Source organism: Tuber melanosporum, assembly GCF_000151645.1.
Source record: "Tuber melanosporum whole genome shotgun sequence assembly, scaffold_27, strain Mel28".
NCBI lineage: Eukaryota > Fungi > Ascomycota > Pezizomycetes > Pezizales > Tuberaceae > Tuber > Tuber melanosporum.
In genome coordinates, this window is record NW_003298941.1 from 321,568 (window position 1) to 343,084 (window position 21,517).

Here is a 21,517-nt window from a genome sequence, read left to right on the forward strand (position 1 = left end):
GCCATGTGCGGAAGCATCACAAATCCCACACATAACTAATCATATAACCCGAATAGGTCATATGCGTGAAACGATAACATACCTGTGACCCATAACCATGTGTCACGTGAAAACCCTTTCCTCGCTAAGCCACGTTCGTGACACGAAGTCTTACTGCCTACTCTATCATACAACCTCAGCCTAAAAGCCCGTGGAAGTAGAGATGGGAGGTGATATGGGCAATACTCCAGGTTTGGCAAACCGCTTATCGGACATTGAAAGGAATAGGAAGGAGGCGCTATGCATTGGTAAAGAATAAGTGGAGTCAATTTTACAACAGGTATACGATTGCCATGGCCATTTTGCTGGTGGAGGTTTATTGTGAACACTCATTATTCGATACTATTGGCCTAGTCGTACAAAAGATGTCAATCGTTACTGTATGACATGCCCCAGTTGTCAGCTTGTGGGACCACTAATGCCCTCAGTTAGCCCAATGGCAATTGTTCACTTGCAACCCTTAGACATGATGGGGTTTGATTTTGTTAGTCACATTCCGGAGACACCACGAGGCAATAAATATATTGTCATTGGTGTTGATTACTTTACCCGCTTTCTGTTTGGAAATCCTGTTCTGAATAGTCAAGGTGAATCAGCTGTGGCACTCTTAATAGAAATAGTCAAACAGTTTGGATAGCCCAGAGTAGTATATACTAATAATGGTGGCCACTTTGTCTCTGGAGAATTTGCCAAGTCCCTACGCAGTATGTCTGTTTTACATCTACCAGCACCAAAGTGACATCCTCAATCAATGGGACTGGCAGAATGTTATATTAAACTCTTGGTAGATGGATTGAGAGTTACAATTAAAAGTCAAGCAGCTCCGCAAACTGACTGGGATTTGTATATAGACTCCATTATTCATAGAATTAATACCTGCATTCTCAATATCCATAGATTTAGTCCTGCAGAGTTACTCCTAGGATATAATCTAAACAAAACTGGGTAGGATATCACTGCAAGCACAAAGAAGGCTGCTGCAATTGTGTCTATGACTATTGGAAGTAGAGAAAACCCATGAACTACAGAGACGGACCTAGCCGAATGCCAGTTGGAAAGACTTGTTCGCCTTGATCACAATCGCATAGAAGCTGCAATACAACTTGTCCGACAAGTAGATTTGCAAGATGTCAATCAAAAAGTCCAATGATATAAAGCACCAAAAGAGGGAGACCTAGTCCGGTTGAGGAGATTTCTCTTAGACCAGCACCGGGGAAGCAAATTATAACTACGGTAGGAAGGTCCGTACATTTTATCAGACCTTGCTTGGTATAGTAAGAGCAGTCGACTACTTGATATCCATAGAAAACAATTGGTTCGAGTCAAGAAAGGTTGTTAGGAATACCAGAACCCGATACCTAGGAACCATCCTAAGTAGGGTAACCCCACTCGAAATCGGAATCTCTGGTCTCCAACACCCCCCTCCGGCTCCCTTATGGGGCCCGCGCGTCATTATATATATTAATCTCAGTTGTGTCCTGTGACTATATTACCACAGAAGTGAAGGTGTTAGAATAATACCATATACATCGTCGCCGTCTGTCCGACCGGATCCTGTTCACGTGATATATGAGACGGGACCTTCGGCTAGGCCTGAGAAGTAGAACGGAGTAATTCCGTCAACTACTCAGAGAGTTACTTGGCTTCAAAGACATGACACCTTTGGCATGGGCTGTATGTAACAGGACGATTTCGCACAAAGAGATGATACCAAATGGTAAAGGATCTCTGCTAGAGACCAATATATTTACATACACCAGAAGAGTCTAGAACTCCAAAAAACACTACCAAAGAAGCCAACAAACTTCACAGAGTGTTGCAACTGGGTTTCGGAACACGTCGTAGTCATGGAGTGATTCCCAATACTATAATGATTACTGAAACCTACTACCCAGAGGGCAACCAAGCGTTGCCGACCAAGGGATTAATTACCAATCTGGTGGAATAGCTTCCTACGAGTTAATAGGAAGTCATCCAGAGAAAATCTATTGGTTGGGTATGAAGTTACAAAGAATTGGAGTCAGACGACCTACGATGGGTGTAATGACGACTACCTTTACAGATATAGCCGGGGATAAAACTGATCATTTTATCAATGGCGAAGACAATTGGAGCCAACTCAGTTTGACTTAAGAACTAGGCCATAAGTCTAAAGACTCTGCTAATCGGGATATTACTATTGGGGGTAGCACGCTTCCTAAGAAGAAATATCGTAATTACCGAATTGGGTGTAATGGTTTTCAGGGTCCACAGGTATTCGCACCTTGGAAGAAAACTTGATGTCGCAAATTACGATTGAAGAAGTACAAAGTTGTATGATAAATAGATACAGTCCGCGAACACTCAGACACGGAATATAAATATTGAAGTACCTCCCAAAAGCTTTAAACATCATCAAGCAACGGAGAAGAGACCATAGCAATATAATATTATTTTTACAATTCTACCCTACTTTACCTACTTTACTTCGCTCCTAGTAGTCATAAACGAAAGGAGCTAAGTCCGAGCCTACCTAGACAATCTCCGACTACAAAAATGAATCTCAATTGGCTTAGACAATCTTGAAGTCTATCAAGTTTTCTCCGCCTGGCAAAAGGTACTCTCAGAAATTGTGTCCACTTAAACGATCTAAAAGTATACTTGTAATGTCACTCAGAACCAGATCCTTGTGTGAAATTGGTGGACATTATGGAGTATGAGAGGAGAGTGAAAGAAGGCACGATACAACCAGTGGAGGTTTATAATTTGAATAAGAATATGGAGAATCAGAAGAGCAAGGAGAATTGGGTCTACTTGGAGATGCTAGATAGAGTAAGGGGAGTTAGATAATGAGAAAATAGTTGAAGCAATAGCTGGTCACTATGGGTTATCTACAAAAGGGATAGAAGGAGAAGGATGGTAGATAGATATCATGTTCAATAGCACTGTCTTCTTGGCCTTTGGGGGTGAAGGCAAGTGGAAGGAGGGATCCTTGAGGGTTTGTGAATTAGTAGGAGGAGTAAGGTCCTGTATCTATGGGGTGTTTGCTCCATAGAATTTCTTGTCACAGAAGGGGGCGAGTCGTGGAGGGAAAATTTGTCCTCTTAAGCACTCCTGCCCTCCCCACCTTAGTTTAGTCAAGCTACCCACACAGAACAACGTAATAGACAACACTTCCACCCTTACTTGAATGGGTCCACTTTTGTGTTCTTTTCCTGTCTCTTTACTTTCCTAGCAATACTACATACCGGCGAGTCAATTCCCTGTAACATTATCCTACAGTTTAACAGAAGGTCACAGTCACGATAATTTGCAAGTTCAACTACTGCAAGATCCCACAGTCGTCGGAGGTTTAGTACGAAAGAAATTCCACACCGGTACGATATTTACTTGTACTTGTACTTGTGTATTATAATCCGCTATCCCATATAGCAGCTCAGCGAGGCGCTACCCTCAACGAGGCTTGGCAAGACTTGGCATTACCAGAAGTGCATGTCCAGTACTATTCCAATAACAGTTTCTTTTTTTCTTTTCTTTTTACAAGCAATACGATAACGCTAAACACCATGACAATATCCAATACCACAAGAGCCCTCAATCCTACAAGAAAATCAATTATAACAACCACATCTCTTCCTTCATATGCCAAATTTCAGGAAATGTTAGCTTGAAGGATAGAGGAATATCGGGTTTAGAAGGTGTGGTTGAGGTTCTTCAAATAGTAGTATCAAAGTGGTGAAGAGATACATCTATTCATTTGGATAGAAGGTGGTCTCGAGTGGAGTTTTGCCAAGACAAATGAAAAGATCAGAGGCCTCTGTCTCCAAGCTGTACCAATATCAAGGACTTGTCAGAGGAAAATTGACAAGTCAACCTGTAATGTTCCTAAGTCTCTGTTAATATATAGTAATTGGCAATAATATCTTTTCTTAATATATATATCTCTTCTTTCTTCAAGAGTTCTTAGACCCTTTAGCCTATGTTACTAACACATGCTTGGATAATGCCTATCATTGTGACATATAGAGATATTGCCTTTTGGCTTATGAGAAATGTAAAGGATAAAGAGTGTAAAGACATCTTATTTGCTATTAGGCAGAGACAATCTGATAGACATCAGAGGTGTCTAGACTAATCAAGATTTATTTGCGTAGACGGAGACTGTCTAGGATGGCTTGGATTATACTCATTTTGTTTATAACTACAAAGAGCAAAGTAGAATAGGTAGAGTAGAATAGAATTATGAAGACAATATTATATTGTTAAGGTCTCTTCTCCGTTCCTTAATGATGTCTAAAAACTTAGAAGACACTTCAATATTTATATTCCGCGTTGGAGTATTTGCAGACTACATCTATTTATTATACCACTATGTATCTTGCTGATTATAACTCGCAACGTTGGTATTCTTGAAAGGTGCAATCTCCTGGAGACCCTGAAAATCACCACACTTTTTTTAGTAATTACGATATAACTAACTAGGCACCATACTGTTTCCAATAGTAATTATCCCATCATCAAAGTCTTTTGAACTTAGAGTCTAGTTCTCATGTTGAGCTGAGTTGGCCCCAATTGTGCCCATAATTGATGAAATGATCAGTTTGATCTGCAAGTTGTCTCTGCAAAGGTGGTCGTAACTGCAACCTTCCTAGGTTTCTTGACTTTAAGCCTTTATAACTCCCTACCCAACTAACAGATATCTTCCAGAAGACTTCCTACTAATTTGCAGGAAGCTATTCAACCAGATTGATAGATAATCCCTCGGTCAGTAACCCTTAGTTGCTATAGGTAACAGGATTTCAATCACCATTCTAGTATTAGAAATTATTCCTGCAGCTACAATGTGTTCTGAAACCCAGTTATAACCCTCCATGAAGTCTATTAGCTTCTGTGGTAGTGTTCTTCTGAGTTCTTGTTAGGCGGAGACAACCCGATAGACTTCAGAGTTGTCTAGGCTGATCGAGATTTGTTTTTATAGACGGAGATTGTCTAGGAAGGCTCGGACTTCACTCGTTTCGTTTATGACTACTAAGAGCGAAGTAAAGTAAAGTAAAGTAAAGTAAAATTGTAAGAACAATATTATATTGTTAAGGTCTCTTCTCCGTTGCTTGATGATGTCTAAAGCTTGGGAGGCACTTCGATATTTATATTCCGCGTCTGAGTGTTCACGGACTACATCTAACTAACATACAACCAGGTACCTTTTTCCAATATAACTCGCAACGTCGGGTTTTCTTCCAAGATGCGAACACCTGGAGACCCTGAAAATCATCACACCCTCTTTGATAATTATAATATGACTATTTGGAAGTCATGCTGTTTCCAATAGTAATTATCCGATAGTGAGAGTCTTTTTAGACAAATGGCCCAATTCTCAAGTCGAACTGTGTTGGCTCCAATTGTCTCCCTTGTCGATGAAATGATCAGTTTCGTCTGCGGGTTACATCTGCGAAGATAGTTGTTATTACCGACTTTCTAGGTCATCTAACTTCAACTCTTCATAACTCCATACCCAACCGATAGATCTTTTCCGGAGGACTTCCTACTTACCTGCAGGAAGCCTTTCCATAGGATTGGTAGATAATCCCTCGGTCGGTAACCCTTGGTTGCCGTGGGTAACAGGATTCTGGTTACTGTCACTGGTTTGGGAGTCACCCCCTCAGTTTTAGTATGTACCGGAACCTGGTTGTAACACTCCTCGAACTCCATTGGGTTCGATGGTAGTATTCTCAGGAGTTCCAGACTCTTCTGGTTATCGTAGGGTGGATGTGAATGTATTGGTCTTTCATTAAGATCCTTTACTATTCATTATCATCTCTTTACGCGAAAACGTCCCGTTACCTACGGCCTATGCCAAAGATATCACGTTCTTGAAGCCTAGTAACTTTCTGGATAGTTGACGGATTCACTCGGTTATACTTCCCAGACCTGGCCAAAGGTCCCCTCTTATATATCCTGCGAACAGGATCCAGTCGGACGGACGGCGGCGACGTATACGGTATTATTTTAACACCTTCGATTCTGTAGTATGATACTCACAGGACGCAACTTAGATCGATATGTATCATGACGCGCGGGCCCCGTAAGGGGGCCAGATGGGGGTGTTGGAGACCTGAGATTTCGATTTCGGGAGAGGTTACCCTACCTAGGGTGGTTCCTAGGTATCGGATCTCGGTATTCCTAACAGTTCTAGACTTTTCAGGTTATTTTAGAGTGGGTACGAATGTATTGGTTTCTTATTAAGATCCTTTATTATTCGATACCATCTCTTCTTACGAAAATGTCCTATTACCTACGGCCCATACCAAAGATATCACACCTTTAAAGCCTAGGTACTCTCTAAGCAGTTGGCTGATTCACTCTGTTCTACTTCCTAGACCTAGCTGAAGGTCCCCTCTCATATATCCTGTGAACAAGATCTGGTTCGACAGACGGCAGTGATATATACTGTGGTATTCTTATACCTTCAATTATGTGGCATTATAGTTACGGGATACAACTGAGGTTGATATGTATGATGATGTGGGGGCCCTGTAAGGGGGCCAGAGGGGAGTGTTGGAGTCCCGGGATTCCAATTCCAAGAGGGGTTGCCCTACTTAGGTTAGTTCCTAGGTATCAGATTCCTGTATTCCTAACATTTGTATAATATAATAAGTAAGGAAATTACTTAGAACAAGGCATGAGAAGCCTATCTGTTAGGTAGAGACAATCTGATAGACTTCAGAATTGTCTAGGCCAATCGAAATTTATTTCTGTAGACAGAGATTGTCTAGGAAGGCTCAGGTTCACTCTTTTTATTTATGACTACTAAGAGTGAAGTAAATTTGGTAATATAAAATAGAATCGTAAAAACAATATTATATTGTTAAAGTTTCTTCTCCATTGCTTGATACTGTTTAAAGCTTGGAAGACACTTCAATATTTATATTCCGCATCTGAGTATTCACGGACTACATCTATTTATCATACCACTATGTACCTTTCTAATTATAACTTGTAATGTCAGGTATTCTTGAAAGGTGTGAACACCTGGAGACCCTAAAAACCACCACACCCTTTTTCCTGATTATGATATAACTAACTCAGAACTATACTGTTCCCAATAGTAGTTATCCGATCTTTAAAGTCTTCAGACTTGTAGCCTAGTTCTCAAGTTGAACTGAGTTGGTTCCAATTGTCTTCGTTATTGATGAAATGATCAGTTTCATCAGCGGGTTGTATCTGCAAAGGTAGTTGTAATCACAACTCTTTTTTGGTCACCTGTTAGGTGGAGACAACTTGATAGACTTCAAGATTGTCTAGGCCAATCAAGATTCGTTTATGTAGGCAGAGATTGTCTAGGAAGGCTCGGACTTGGCTTGTTTTATTTATGACTACTAGGAGCAAAGTAAAGTAGGTAAAGTAGGATAGAATCGTAAAAATAATATTATATTGTTAAGGTCTCTTCTCCGTTGCTTGATGATGTCTAAAGCTTGGGAGGCACTTCGATATTTATATTCCGCATCTGAGTGTTTGCGGACTATATCTATCTATCATTCAATTATGTACTTCTTCAATCGTAATTCGCAACATCGAGTTTTCTTCCAAGGTGTGAACACCTGCAGACCCTGAAAACCATCACACCCTCTTCAGTAATTATGATATTTCTTCTTAGGAAATGTACTGTCTCCAATAGTAATATCCCGATTAGCAGAGTCTTTAGACTTATGGCCTAGTTCTTAAGTCAAACTGAGTTGGCTTCAATTGTCTTCGCCATTGATAAAATGATTAGTTTTATCCCTGGCTATATCTGTAAAGGTAGTCGTCATTACAACCATCGTAGGTCGTCTGACTCTGATCCTTCGTAACTCCCTATCCAACCGATAGATTTTCTCTGGATAACTTCCTATTAACTCGCAGGAAGCTATTCCACCAGATTGGTAATTAATCCCTCATTCGGCAACTCTTGGTTGCTTTCTGGGTAGTAGGTTTCAGTAACCATAATAGTATTGAGAATCACCCCATGGCTACGATGTGTTCCGAAACCCAGTTGCAACACTCCGTGAAGTTTATTGGCTTCTTTGGTAGTTTTTTTTGGAGTTCTAGACTCTTCTGGTGTATGTAAATGTATTGGTCTCTAGTAGAGATCCTTTATCATTTGATACCATCTTTTTGTGCGAAATCGTCCTGTTACTTATGGCCTATGCCAAAGGTGTCATGTCTTTGAAGCCAAGTAACTCTCTGAGTAGTTGACGGAATTACTCCGTTCTACTTCCCAGGCCTAGCCGAAGGTCCCCTCCCATATATCCTGCGAACAGGATCCAGCCGGTCAGATGGCAACGAGGTATACAGTATTATTCTAACACCTTCAATCCTGTGGTAATATAGTCACAGGACACAACTGAGATTGATATATATGATGATGCGTGGGCCCCGTAAGGGAGCCGGAGGGGGGTGTTGGAGACCAGAAATTCTGATTCCAAGTGGGGTTACCCTACTTAGGGTGGTTCCTAGGTATCGGGTTCTGGTATTCCTAACATCGCCTGACTTTAAACCTCCATAACTCTTTACTCAACTGATAAATGTCTTCCAAAGAACTTCCTACTAATTTGCAGAAAGCTATTCTACCAGATTGACAATTATTCCCTCAGTCGGCAACTTTTGGTTGCTATGGGTAACAAGATTCCATGACTGTCGTAGTATGGAAAGTTGTCTTTGTAACTACAACGTGTTCCAAAACCTGGTTGTAACACTCTATAAAGTCTAATAACTTCTATAGTAGTGTTTCTCAGGGTTCTAGACTCCTCTAGACATTGTAGGGTGAGTGTAAATGTATTGGTCTCTTGCTGAGATTCTTTACTATTCAATACCATCTCTTTGTACAGAAACGGCCCATTACCTATGGTCCATACTAAAGGTATCACATCTTTAAAGCCTTGTAACGTTCTGAGTAGTTAGCAGATTTACTCCATTCCACTTCTCAGACTTAGCCGATAGTGCCCTCTCATATACCCTATGAACAGGATCTGGTTGGACAGATGGTGGCGATATACATAGTATTATTCTGATACCTTTAATTCTGTCATATCATAGTCACAGGACATAACCGAGATTGATATGTATGATGATGTGCAAGTCCTGTAAGCAGGCTAGAGAGGGGTGTTGGAGACTAGAGTTTCTAATTCTGGGTCAGGTTACCCTACTTAGGGTGACTCCTGAGTATCGGATCTCGGTATTCCTAACACTATCCTCCTTGGCCATACTGGCGTCCTTATATAGTCCACTTCTCACCAACTCTAACCCTGATTACTCATAACTCTGAGTCATGTGAAATCTTTGTAAACAAGTCATATGACTTGCATGAGTTATATGTACAAACCTCATGACTCATAATTGAGTCATGTGTGAAATATAACAAATGTAACTGTTCACAAGGTGCTATTCACATTATTGGTAATAGATACAATAGTTGGCAGGTTGCCTGCTCTACTAGAGAGAAGGTGAGAGCTGAGAACTAAAAGAAGCTTGAAGGGTATACTGAGAAAACTGAGAAGTGACTGTTCAACCAAGTATATTGAAATACTGTCTGTCGAAGTCTGTCCCTTCTATCATGGAATCAGGCGGTCTTTAAATACACAAATCTGTTAATGTCTATCATGAACGAAACTAATCAAAGGTATCAAGCAATACACTCTGGTAAAATAACTTAAGTATCAGAATGATACTTAAAACAAAACATAAAACAAAACCTAGTATTAAATAATACTTAACACAAACCAAGTATCAAAGCAATACTTAAAACAAACCAAGTATCAAAGTGATACTTAAAATAAAACATACAACAAAACCTAGTATTAAACAATACTTAAAACAAACTAAGTATTAAAGTGATACTTAAAACAAAACATAAAATAAAGCCTATAACTGAGTACCCATACCGGTTACAACAAAGTATAACATAAACAAATCATAAGTCTCGAGTGAGTCATATGTCCGAGATCCATGACTTGTAATCAAGTTATATGCGAAATCTAGTCACATCTGTGACAGTATTAATAAAATATTTATTTATATTAGTCAATACTATTAAAAATATATAAAATATATAAAATAAGATGGAAAAAAGGACTGAACGTGAAAAAATAAATATAAAAAAAAAAAATCTACATTCACAGTTAGGATAATAATACCTCATTAAAGGATTGTATAATTAATTGTATATCATTTCCATGAAGATTTTGAATAAAGTCTGACTGTTTGCTGAATTGGGACTTTATTTCTGAATGCCTTTTCTGAAATCCTTTCTCCCAGTGTTGTCCTAAAACCTCATTTGGCTTTCATTTCTTTACAATGGTGGTAGTAATTTTTGAAATTGCCAAATTGTTGGAGGGAAACCAAGTCGGCAGCGAAAGTGACAACACGTGAGGACCAATATCTCCTCTTCTGATGTTATCTTCTGCCTTCGTGAAGCCTCCTCTTGCTTGTTTCTTCTGCCATGTCTTCAATGCATCGTGGTAGATGGTGCGGCTCCTACCATTTGAGCTGCAACAGTGAGGGTAGGGGCTGTCCCTTTAATAGCCATTTCAATGACTATTTGTTCTCGAAGCCATGTTGGGATCTCGGTATCTCTTGATGGCATCCTTTTGATTCATTGATGTTGAATGCATTTACTATAATCACGAAATTGAATTCTCTAACTACGACTTCCTGCCAAGCTTAGCCAAGCCTCATTGAGGGTACCGCCTCGCTGAGCGGCCACATGGTCTATCAGCCTATCAGCTATCAGCCCACGGTAGGTTTAGTTAGTTGGTTGGGTGGGTTAAAAGAATTGCGAGTATCATACCGGTTGATCCGGTGGGCTGATCCTATACCATGTCGGGAAAACACTATCCATAGCCCTTCTCTGGAGCCTTTGATTCAAAATCCGGAGATTACAGGGCGGCCGGAGATAGTGGATTGCACGGGTAAATATATACCGGTACCGAACCAGTCCTTCCAACTGGAGCCAGCCATGGCGATAGAGCACACGGCCCAATTATTTGAGATCCTGGGTAATAATGACATGCCGGAATGTCGCATGATGCCGATTCTCCGAAGCCAAATCCATCGAATGAATGAGTAATCAAATTGAATGGATCAGGGAGACTGCTTGTACTATGTACTCGAGGAGGGTGCAGTACTCGAGTACTCGTAGACATAAATCATCTAATGACTGGGGGCGCATAGTACGGCATTGTGCTCAGTATCATACCTTACGAGTACAACCTTATCAGTGCCCACCACAAATATGAGTGACGAACAGGGATCAGGAACAAGTAATTTTCTGTTACCCTACTTTGAATATATTTCCTTTTTGCCCACCAAATACCCGTGTTCGTCACGAGCCCAGTTTCGTCGCGGGTACGATTATGATTGTATGGACAGATGGGTATGGAGGGAGATATTATTATAGCATGATTTTTTTATGGAATTACGAACTTCAAGTCGGATTAATTGCATTGATTTGATTGAGACTATCGCGGAATGGTGCCGAAAGCGGAAATGGGATGCGGATGAGCGAGCGAGCGAGCGAGATGGCCGGTCAGACCGTCAGAGGGCCTCGCACCGCGAAACAAAGGCGTCGAACCGTAGTCTACAGTACTCGTACCCGCACTAGTACGAGCACCGTGCCAGCACTCGAGCGCCGGTCCCCTACTCGCAGCAGGTAAGAAGTGCCCGATAATAGGGGCGAGTTTGAATGGGTGCAGAGATGCCCACGGATCTTTCGCCGTATATTTTGCGAATCCCTGTTATCGGGCGCTGTGCCTGCCACGGGTACTCTAAGCCTGTTGTGGCCTCCTCCGAGTCATTGCCTGCTCCCTACCGACTTGCCGACCTGCTGGGCTTCACTGCCTTGCCTAGGTTGGCGGTTGGACTGTTGCAAATGCCCATATCGTTCAAAGCAGACCCCATTTCGTCGTACATTGCCTTTTTTTGTGCAACTTTTGGGGGCTGAGGAAGTGTCATGGTGGTTCAGCCGGTTAAGCCTGGGTAAGGAGTTGAGGAAGAACGTTTCTTGTGTCGATTTTGAAATGAGTGCGTATGGGGATGTTTCTAGGGAAGGTGGTCTTTTTTTTCTTCTTTTCTTTTCTTTTTTTGAGGTTTCACTGGTTGCCGTATCGCATCATCGGTTGCTAACGCTCCTCTTCCACCAGTCTGAGACCTTTTCGGTTATGCGCGTGGGTAGATGGGGGAGTGGGGAAGGAGGGGAGGAAGTGTTGTGTGATTGCGAGGTTGTTATGAGGCCGCTACCTGCTATCCACTGCATTTGTGTTTGGTTGATGGCAAAACTATGATACAGTACTTCGTTCAGCATTGGCGTCTGGCATCGTCGTTCGTGGATTTGCGTTTCTCCTCCTTTACCGGCATGCTACTTTCTTCCAGATCGTATATCGTAGTTTTCCAGCATATGGGTCACCGAGCACAAACCAACAAAAGCCCTGCCCACCTCAGGCCGCAGGCTGTCAACTGCATCTCATGTCCAAACCGTCTCCTTAGCTGATGCAATTACTACCCCCCCCCCAACGGCTGGATGGTCTGTGGTTTCCTCTGCCAAAAGCTTGACTCATTGTCAGAAAGATGTACCACTACGGTACTGCTGCGCCGATACGACCTAGTACGAGTATCAAATGCATGGGCCTGGCATTTGTTTTTCAAGAGAAAACGGCTCCACAAACATCTGGGTAGTGTGTTCGAGTGATGCTTTTTGGAAAAACCATTTGACGCCTGGCAGGGGTTCCCGTTGCAGGCGGTAGGATCTAGTGGAAGTGAACAAATTGGGAAGTCTGCTGCATGCACCGGAATCATAGGTCATTTCATCTGCAGTACGAGTACAAGAGCAATACGAGGGGGGGAATGTTCATATCATAATTGTTCACACTACTCGAGTACCGGTACAGTGCGGAGATGCAGCCCAAGGTAAAAGAAGTCGTGGGGGGGGGGGGCGTATATGATTGGAAAGGGAGGCGCTTTTGGGATGACCGGGTTGTGGTGGGGGAACCCAAAATTTGAATCAGTAAAAATTCATTGGTTATAGGAAGGGGGGCTTTCTTGTGTGACATAAGACTCGGAACTTCTCAATTCCGAAATTTCCAAGATTGGAACAGGCTTTTAAAAACCTTGATGGGGACCGCTTAAGATTTCCCTAAAAGCCTTGGTTTATTGTCCTAGCCCCCAAAAACGGGATACCATCACTTCCCCCCCCCCCCCCCAAAGGATATATATATATAATATTATATACGAACTTTTTGACGTTTCTCTCCGTACCATTTTTATCTCCCCTACACTGGCACTATCCCGCAGAGAGTGGGAGGATACCGGTACCTTCTTTTCATCCCTTCCTTTTCCACAAATACGGGATCTCTAGTTGGACAATTTGGTAACAGGAATTGGCATGTTTAACTCCCCCCACCCCCTTGTTGACTTCCCTGCCGAGGTTCAAAACCTCGCCTATGAAATATCTATTTTCCGCATCTTGCAAATGATAGCCGCTAACATGAATTTCCTTTTTGCGGCATAGGCTTGTCGAAACATTTCCAGAGCCTTGGGGACGACGGTTAGTGGCGTGGACAAAAGTCTTTATAATAAAGACCTCCCACAGTCCTCCGAGAAGCCTTTCTTTGGCGTCATTAGGAATTGCTCGTCCGCTCGCTTTTTCCCTACTACGGTAATCCTTCACAATGTCAGCCGATTCCGACCCCGAGAAGCTCGTCCTAAGTCAGGCCGCGTTAGCCAACAATCAGAACGACCGAGTTTCCGCTACCAGTGAGGGTAATGGCAGTATCAATAACGGCAGCATGCAAGGCGATTTGGATAGGCTCGACTCGCACATTGTCCATGTGAGTGAGGATGGTGGGGAGGATGATCCCTTAGGGCATTTGCCTCCAGAGGAGGCCGAAATCATTCGGAAGCAGCTTGATATTCCCAATATTGATCCCAACTACTTCACCCTCTTCCGCTTTGCTTCTAGGAATGATATTATTATCATTGTGATCTCTATCATTGCGGCGGTTATCGGAGGTGCCGCTATGCCACTTATGACAATCATATTTGGGCAGCTCGGGGGTACCTTCCAGAACTTTATCCTGGGCTATATTACTGCCGCTAAGATGCAATCTGAGCTCAATAGGTTTACTTTGTATGTTTTCCTCTTCACCATCATTTATTACCGTCTTGGGCTAACCTTGTCCTTAGGTATTTTGTATACCTCGGTATTGGTGAATTCGTGACGATATATATCGCTACCGTAGGGTTCATTTACACTGGGGAACACATCTCGCAGAAGATCCGCGAGCAATATCTCAAGGCAATCCTCCGTCAAAACATCGCATTTTTCGACAAACTTGGTGCGGGAGAGATTACGACGAGGATCACGTCGGACACTAATCTAATCCAGGATGGCATCTCTGAGAAGATTGGTCTTACCCTCACTGCTTTGTCCACCTTCTTCACCGCGTTTATTATCGGGTTTATTAAGTCATGGAAACTCACTTTCATCCTTCTGTCTACTGTGGTAGCCATTACTCTTATCATGGGTGGTGGTTCGACCTTCATTATAAAATACAACAAGCAGTCAATCGATTCGTATGCCGAAGGTGGCACCGTGGTGGAAGAGGTCGTTTCATCCATCAGGAACACTACCGCCTTCAATACCCAGGACAAGCTCGCGAAGCAATACGACGATCATCTCCAGGTTGCAGAGAGATGGGGTCTGAGACAAAAGTCCGCATTGGCAGTCATGCTAGGTTTCATGATGTGTATCGTGTATTTGAACTACGGTCTTGCCTTCTGGCAAGGGAGTAGGTTTTTGGTTTCGGGCGATACAAACTTGAGTGCTATCCTGACTGTGTTGCTGGCTGTAATCATTGGAGGCAAGTTGTAACTACTGCTTGCTGCTCCGAGCTATAGTACAAAAGCTAATTGTTTGTTACAGCATTCTCCCTTGGAAATGTTGCGCCAAATAGTCAGGCGTTCGCCACTAGTGTTGCCGCGGCTGCAAAGATTTTCGGTACTATCGACCGTGTGTCGCCACTTGACCCTGATGCTGATGGGGGTGAGAAGCTGAAGCATGTTGAGGGCACTATCGAGCTCAGGAACGTTAAACACATCTACCCATCTCGACCCGAGGTTCCCGTGATTCACGATATGAGCCTTATTGTCCCTGCTGGAAAAGTGACCGCGCTTGTTGGTGCCTCTGGTTCAGGAAAGTCGACTATTGTGGGTTTGGTAGAGAGGTTTTACGACCCCGTTGGTGGCAGTGTATACCTCGATGGACACGATATCAGCCAATTGAACTTGAGGTGGCTTCGGGAGAACATCTCTTTAGTTTCGCAGGAGCCTGTCTTATTTGGAACGACCATCTTCAAGAACGTCTGCCACGGATTGATTGGAACAGAATGGGAAAATGCCTCTGAGGAGGAAAAGCGGGAACTTGTCACCAATGCTTGTATCATGAGCAATGCGGACACTTTTATCAGAAGCCTCCCGGAAGGATATGATACAAATGTCGGTGAACGTGGGTTCTTGATGAGTGGTGGACAGAAGCAGAGAATTGCGATCGCCAGGGCTGTTGTCAGCGATCCCAAGATATTACTGCTAGACGAGGCTACTAGTGCGCTTGATACCAGAAGCGAAGGTGTTGTGCAGGCTGCTTTGGACAAGGCGAGTATGGGACGAACGACTATTGTAATTGCTCATCGTCTGTCAACCATCAAAACTGCTGATAACATCGTTGTCATGTCTGAGGGTACCATCGTCGAATCCGGCACCCATGACGAGCTTTTGGAGAGGAGAAGTGCATATTACAATCTTGTTGAAGCCCAGCGAATCTCGGCTGAAACTGAAAAATCTGCTGTGGCCGGTGACATCTCTCACGCCGACGATGATGAAAAGCTCAAATTGACACTTTCACGGTCTAAGACCAAGGGCCTTAGCGTTGCGGACCCAGGAGATGCGAGCATTGCGGATAAACTCAACAGAACTGCCACGAGCAAGTCGAAGTCCCACATTGCATTGGAGAATAGGGCACCGGAAGCCAAGCCCGAATATGGGCTTTGGGAACTTATTAAGCTTACTGCTTCTTTCAACTCGAATGAAAAGTTTTACATGTTTGTCGGTCTCTTCTTCTCTATCATTGCTGGGGGCGGCTACCCCACTCAGGCTGTGTTCTTCTCAAAGTCCATTGTTGCGCTTTCTCGTCCCCCTTCTGAATATGGCCAACTTCGCAAGGATGCAAACTTCTGGTCCGCCATGTATCTCATGCTCGCCATCGTTCAACTTATCGCCTACCTTTCCCAGGGCCTTGCTTTTGCTTACTGCTCCGAGAGACTCGTCCACAGGGTGAGGGATCGTGCATTCAGGACCATCATGAGACAGGATATTGCCTATTTTGATCGTGAGGAGAACTCTACTGGTGCCCTTACTAGCTTCTTGTCCACCGAGACCACCCATCTTAGTGGTATGAGCGGTGTCACGTTAGGAACGCTCCTCATTGTTACCACCACCCTTGTTGCGGCTATCGCGGTGAGCTGCGCGATTGGATGGAAGCTTGCCTTGGTCTGTACATCGACTATTCCGATTCTATTGGGATGCGGTTACTTCCGTTTCTGGATGTTGGCCAAATTCCAGCGTAGGAGTAAGAAAGCCTATGAGAAGTCTGCCGGTTTTGCTTGCGAGGCTACTGCGGCTATCCGCACCGTTGCTAGCTTGACCCGCGAGAAGGATGTTTGGGACCATTATCACTCGGAGCTCAAGAACCAGGCCCAGAAGAGCTTGGTTAGCGTTCTCAAGAGTTCTACTCTTTACGCTGGTTCCCAATCTTTTACTCTCTTGTGCGTTGCCCTTGGGTTCTGGTATGGGGGTACTCTAATCAAGACTGGAGAGGTAGACTGCCTTTAAATATCACTCGGAAGATGCGATGCTAACTTTTTATAGTACAACATGATGCAATTCTTCTTGGTTTTTGCAAGTATCATATTTGGTGCTCAATCTGCAGGAACCATCTTTTCGTTTGCCCCAGATATGGGTAAAGCCAGACATGCCGCTTCTGAGCTCAAGACTTTGTTTGATCGCAAGCCCGAGATTGATACCTGGAGCGACGATGGAGCGCCTGTTCCGGAGATGGAAGGTAATATCGAGCTCCGCGACGTTCACTTCCGTTACCCCACCCGCCCTGAGCAGCCCGTACTTCGTGGGCTGGATTTGGTTGTTAAGCCCGGACAGTATGTTGCACTTGTTGGGCCTTCTGGATGCGGAAAGAGTACTACCATCAGTGAGTTGAAACCCTCGCCCTGTGGGAGAATATGACCAACTAAAAAAATACAGGCTTGATCGAGCGCTTTTATAATCCACTTGCCGGTGGTGTCTACGTTGACGGCCGTGAAATCTCTACCTTAAACATTAACCAGTACCGCAAGCACCTCGCCCTCGTCAGCCAAGAACCAACTCTCTACCAAGGCACCATTCGCGAGAACATCCTCCTCGGCGGTGACCGCAACGACATCACTGATGATGAGATCACTGCCGCTTGCAAGTCCGCGAATATCTATGACTTCATCCAATCCCTCCCGGAGGGCTTCCAGACTGTTTGCGGTTCCAAAGGTGCTCTCCTCTCTGGTGGACAGAAGCAACGAATTGCCATCGCCAGAGCTCTCATCAGAAACCCGAAGGTTCTACTCTTGGACGAAGCTACATCCGCCTTGGATTCCGAGTCCGAGAAGGTTGTGCAGCAGGCACTTGATACCGCCGCAAAAGGACGAACAACTGTGAGCGTTGCCCACCGTCTATCCACTATCAAGCACGCAGATTGCATCTATGTCTTTGATGCCGGACGAATTGCCGAGAGCGGAAGCCACTCGGAGCTCATGGCTAAGCGTGGAAAATACTACGAGCTGGTCAACCTCCAATCACTCGGGAAAAACAATTAGCCTAGCATTTGCACCATGTGGTAGTTTCCCACTTGCCACCACCTTCTCCCCGTCCCTTCCTTCGTCATATCTTTTTTCCTTAACTAATGGTGGACATGATATCTTTTGGTTCTTTTAATCTCCATTTTGGCTTTTCTCGAGTTTTTTTTTTTTTCCACACTCCCAAAAATCTTTTTCAATTCAAATGCCTTATTACTATTATTGTGGCGGGTAGAGATCTCTTTTCTTTCTCCTGTTTTTATTTGTTGGCGTTTTGGTCCCGTAGATTTTTTTCCTCGCTATTTGTAAGGTATGAGTACTGTACACAGTACACACTTGTATGGATGATTACGATTGTTGTCGCGGCGGAATTTTTAACAGATTGGGTAGGCGTTTGATGGACATTAGTTAACCAAGTCCCGGAAAACAAGAGATTTTGTCAAGGTGTGGAGTTGTGGGTTCTTGGTGGGTGCCTCGCGCCATACTGGGCTGTAGTACCGGTAGTACAAATCTGGAAACACAATACCGGTACCGGTATCATATGTACTCACATTTAAGATGATGGAACGTGGCACAAGTATCATACTCGTACCGTAGCATAGCACATTACACGTGAGAACCCTGCCGCGTGTTACATCCCGACACCGGGAGCAACACACGTGGCGAACCATGAAACCTTCCAAAGTATGGTACGAGTACGTAACATACAAGTATATACCGGTACCGGTACCGTACCGCACTCGAATTAATTTACTCACCCAAGCTACCGTGTAACGCAATACTAGTACACATCCAGGTCCCTCCACCGTTCACCCACCCGCCCACCTTCACCCAACTACCAGCCACCGATATCCCAGCTTGCAACCCCCCAGAAAACCAGTAATAGGGAGTGTGGCACGAGCTCCCGAATTACTACGATAGGGGATACCGGTAGTGTCGGGCGGGGTATGCCGATATACTGGGAGAAGTATCGTGCCATATAATTTGATACGGATAAGGTTCCAACGGGGTTTTGGAACAGGTGGGTTGGTGTTTCGTGGTACTGGATGGGTAACGCCGTGCGCTGAGAGCATAAAAGCACGTGTGACTAGTATGCATATTACGATAGTACTCGTGCAGTACCGGTACTCGAGTACTGTGCGTGAAGCTTTTCTTTCTCCTTTTCTACACACCATTTCCGCGCACGTGACTGTGAATTCACGGGTGATCACTCGGTGGAGGGATATTTGATGTTGATAGGAGGAGAGATGGAATTGGCTATGATGTAACGCAGCGAAACGCGCACGCACACACTCCAGCCGGAAAAGAAATGAAAAGGGAAGGAAATGAAACTCTTGGGCGCGGACTCCAACCTATTTACAACTTGGCACCCAGTCTTCTTCTCGACTGGTAGTGCTATCACCCCCAGTATCATCAGCACATCCCAATTCAGCCACACTTTGAGAAGGCTGGGAAAAAACAAAAGGATACATGCCGGTAGCCCCAAAATCCCTTCTTTCCCATCCCGAATCTCCCTCTCCAACCTGCACTCGATAGGTACGTAATCCCTAACCTGCGGGCCTACGTAAACCTGCCTGGGTCTCCAAATCTTTGGGTTACTCGCCTCGATGGCCTGCTTCCAGTGCGCAAGCCAGCCTGCGACCCTAGGCACTGCAAATAGCACTGGGAAAAAATCCAGCGGAAATCCCAGACTGCGGTAAATCAAGCCGGACCAGTAATCCACGTTCGGGTACAGCTTCTTTTCCACAAACCAGGGATCTGCAAGGGCGGCGTCTTTGAGTGCAGTAGCGACTTCAATGAGTGGCTCGTGGCCGCAGGCTGCGAACACGGTTTCCGCCACCTCACGAATGATCTTGCTACGCGGGTCGGTGTTACGGTAGACTCTATGGCCGAAGCCGAAGAGGAGTTCCTTCTTGGCCTTGACGGCAGATATAAAGGCCGGGATGTTCTCCACCGCCCCAATCTTCTCGATCATGCGGATGACCGCCTCGTTCGCGCCGCCGTGTAGCGGGCCGTAGAGCGCTGCGGCGGCGGCCGAGACGGCCGAGTAAGGATCCACCAGGGAGGAGCCCACGTGTGTCATCGCCGCGGTCGAGCAGTTCATTTCGTGGTCCGCGTGCAGGATGAACAGAGCCTCCAGCGCTTTGGCTAACCTCGCGTCCGGCTTGTAGTTCTCCGCGTCGGACGTGGCGTCCATCATGTACAGCATGTTCTCGGCGAAGCCCATGTCCGAGCGTGGAGCGATGAAGGGTCGGTTCATGCGCACGCGCATGCTCGCCGCGGCGACGGTGGCAGATTTACCGATTATACGGATGATGTTTTTGTTCATTATGGCTTTGTCGTGGATGTACAGGTTCCGACCCTGCAGGGCCGGGTTTGCCTCCGGGGCGAAGGCGCCCATTGCTGCGAAGGCGGAAATGAATACCGACATGGGATGGGAGTCTGTCGTAGTGTGTTAGCGCTAGGGTAAGGTGGGAAGGAGTGGAGGGGCTAACCATATCTCATACTCCCAATAACCTTCGCAAGATCGTCCGCAATCTCGGTATGATGCATCACCTCAAACTTCCATATCTCGCTCTGGCTCTTACTCGGCAGCTCGCCGTAGATGAGCAAGTAGGCCGTTTCCAGAAAGTCGGATCTCTCCGCGAGTTGTTCGATAGGGTACCCCCTGTGCATCAAGAAACCCTTACCACCATCGATAAATGTGATCTTGGAGCTTATGGCAGCAGTGTTGAGAAAGGCTGGATCAAAGACACGAATCCCGTTGGTCGTGTCGTCGGTGTCCACACCATCCTTTGTCTCCGGAATCTCGCCCTTGAGGGCTTTGAAGGCGGTCGCGGGAATGGAGTTGTGCGTTATGGGGATGGTGATTGTTTTGCCGGTTCGATTGTCGGTTACTGTTAGGGTATTTCTATCCGCTGGTTTGGGGCTACGGAGGTATTAGCTTTGCAGGGTATAGTGTAGTAAATTGAAGTGAGGAAATAAATCTCTTACGCAGGAGGTGGAGGAGCCATAGCTGTGGTGGTAGAGGTGAGCGCAGCCAAAGATCCGCAGAGAAAACAAGGGGGAAAGAGGGAAAGGGGGAAAGCAAAGAAGACGCCAACAGATCTTTAATACTGTACTCGAGTACCGGTATTACTGTAGTACGAATAAGCCCCGGAGGAAGAAATGTGGATGTGAGGGGAGGGAAACGGGAAAAAGAGCGGACGAGAGGAACTCCTATGATATTATTATGTCATCCCTAGGCTCGTGATGGTAGCAGCAAAAGAAAAAGCAAATCCCAGTCAGGGTCCCAAGCAACGGGAAGTTACCGGCAATGGCCACAGAAGTCGGTCATAAAAAGCAAATACTCGAGTAAAGTGTGCCGAGGTCCAGCTCATGACGGACACTGCTGACTGTCGCCAAGACTTTGAAGGGGAACTGAGGAGCGGCGTAACTCTGGTCCCCAAAAGGATCTACCGATGGCCGTATGATCAGTTTCCTTGCTCGTGATAGTGGCAAGGATGATTTATTCCTCTAATTTGTACGGAGAGGATAGGGACCGCTCTATGATAATATATATCACACATAGAGTGAAT

At 44.8% G+C, this 21,517-nt stretch overlaps 3 protein-coding genes; 2 read left to right on the forward strand and 1 right to left on the reverse strand.

Moving 5' to 3' along the window:
* Positions 1-13,213: 13,213 nt before the first annotated feature.
* GSTUM_00006483001 (uncharacterized protein) lies at positions 13,214-17,063 on the forward strand (the record flags this gene model as incomplete). XM_002838678.2 has 13 exons in its annotated part: positions 13,214-13,431; positions 13,556-14,173; positions 14,230-14,453; positions 14,553-14,910; positions 14,969-14,985; positions 15,037-15,055; positions 15,129-15,846; positions 15,928-15,947; positions 16,026-16,146; positions 16,333-16,527; positions 16,663-16,758; positions 16,815-16,917; positions 16,969-17,063. Exons 2-13 carry the CDS (start codon positions 13,833-13,835, stop codon positions 17,061-17,063), a joined length of 2,307 nt encoding a protein of 768 aa, XP_002838724.1. The 5' UTR covers positions 13,214-13,431; positions 13,556-13,832.
* A 10-nt stretch (positions 17,064-17,073) lies between these two features.
* Positions 17,074-18,519, forward strand: GSTUM_00006484001 (uncharacterized protein). XM_002838679.2 has 3 exons: positions 17,074-17,181; positions 17,257-17,305; positions 17,359-18,519. The coding sequence occupies exons 1-3, from the start codon at positions 17,155-17,157 to the stop codon at positions 17,958-17,960; spliced, it is 678 nt and encodes a 225-aa protein (XP_002838725.1). The 5' UTR covers positions 17,074-17,154; the 3' UTR covers positions 17,961-18,519.
* Positions 18,520-19,075: 556 nt separating this feature from the next.
* Positions 19,076-20,992, reverse strand: GSTUM_00006485001 (uncharacterized protein). XM_002838680.2 has 5 exons: positions 20,934-20,992; positions 20,838-20,868; positions 20,435-20,753; positions 20,365-20,381; positions 19,076-20,319 (listed from the first exon to the last, which is right to left on the reverse strand). Exons 1-5 carry the CDS (start codon positions 20,951-20,953, stop codon positions 19,147-19,149), a joined length of 1,560 nt encoding a protein of 519 aa, XP_002838726.1. The 5' UTR covers positions 20,954-20,992; the 3' UTR covers positions 19,076-19,146.
* Between the last annotated feature and the right edge of the window lie 525 nt (positions 20,993-21,517).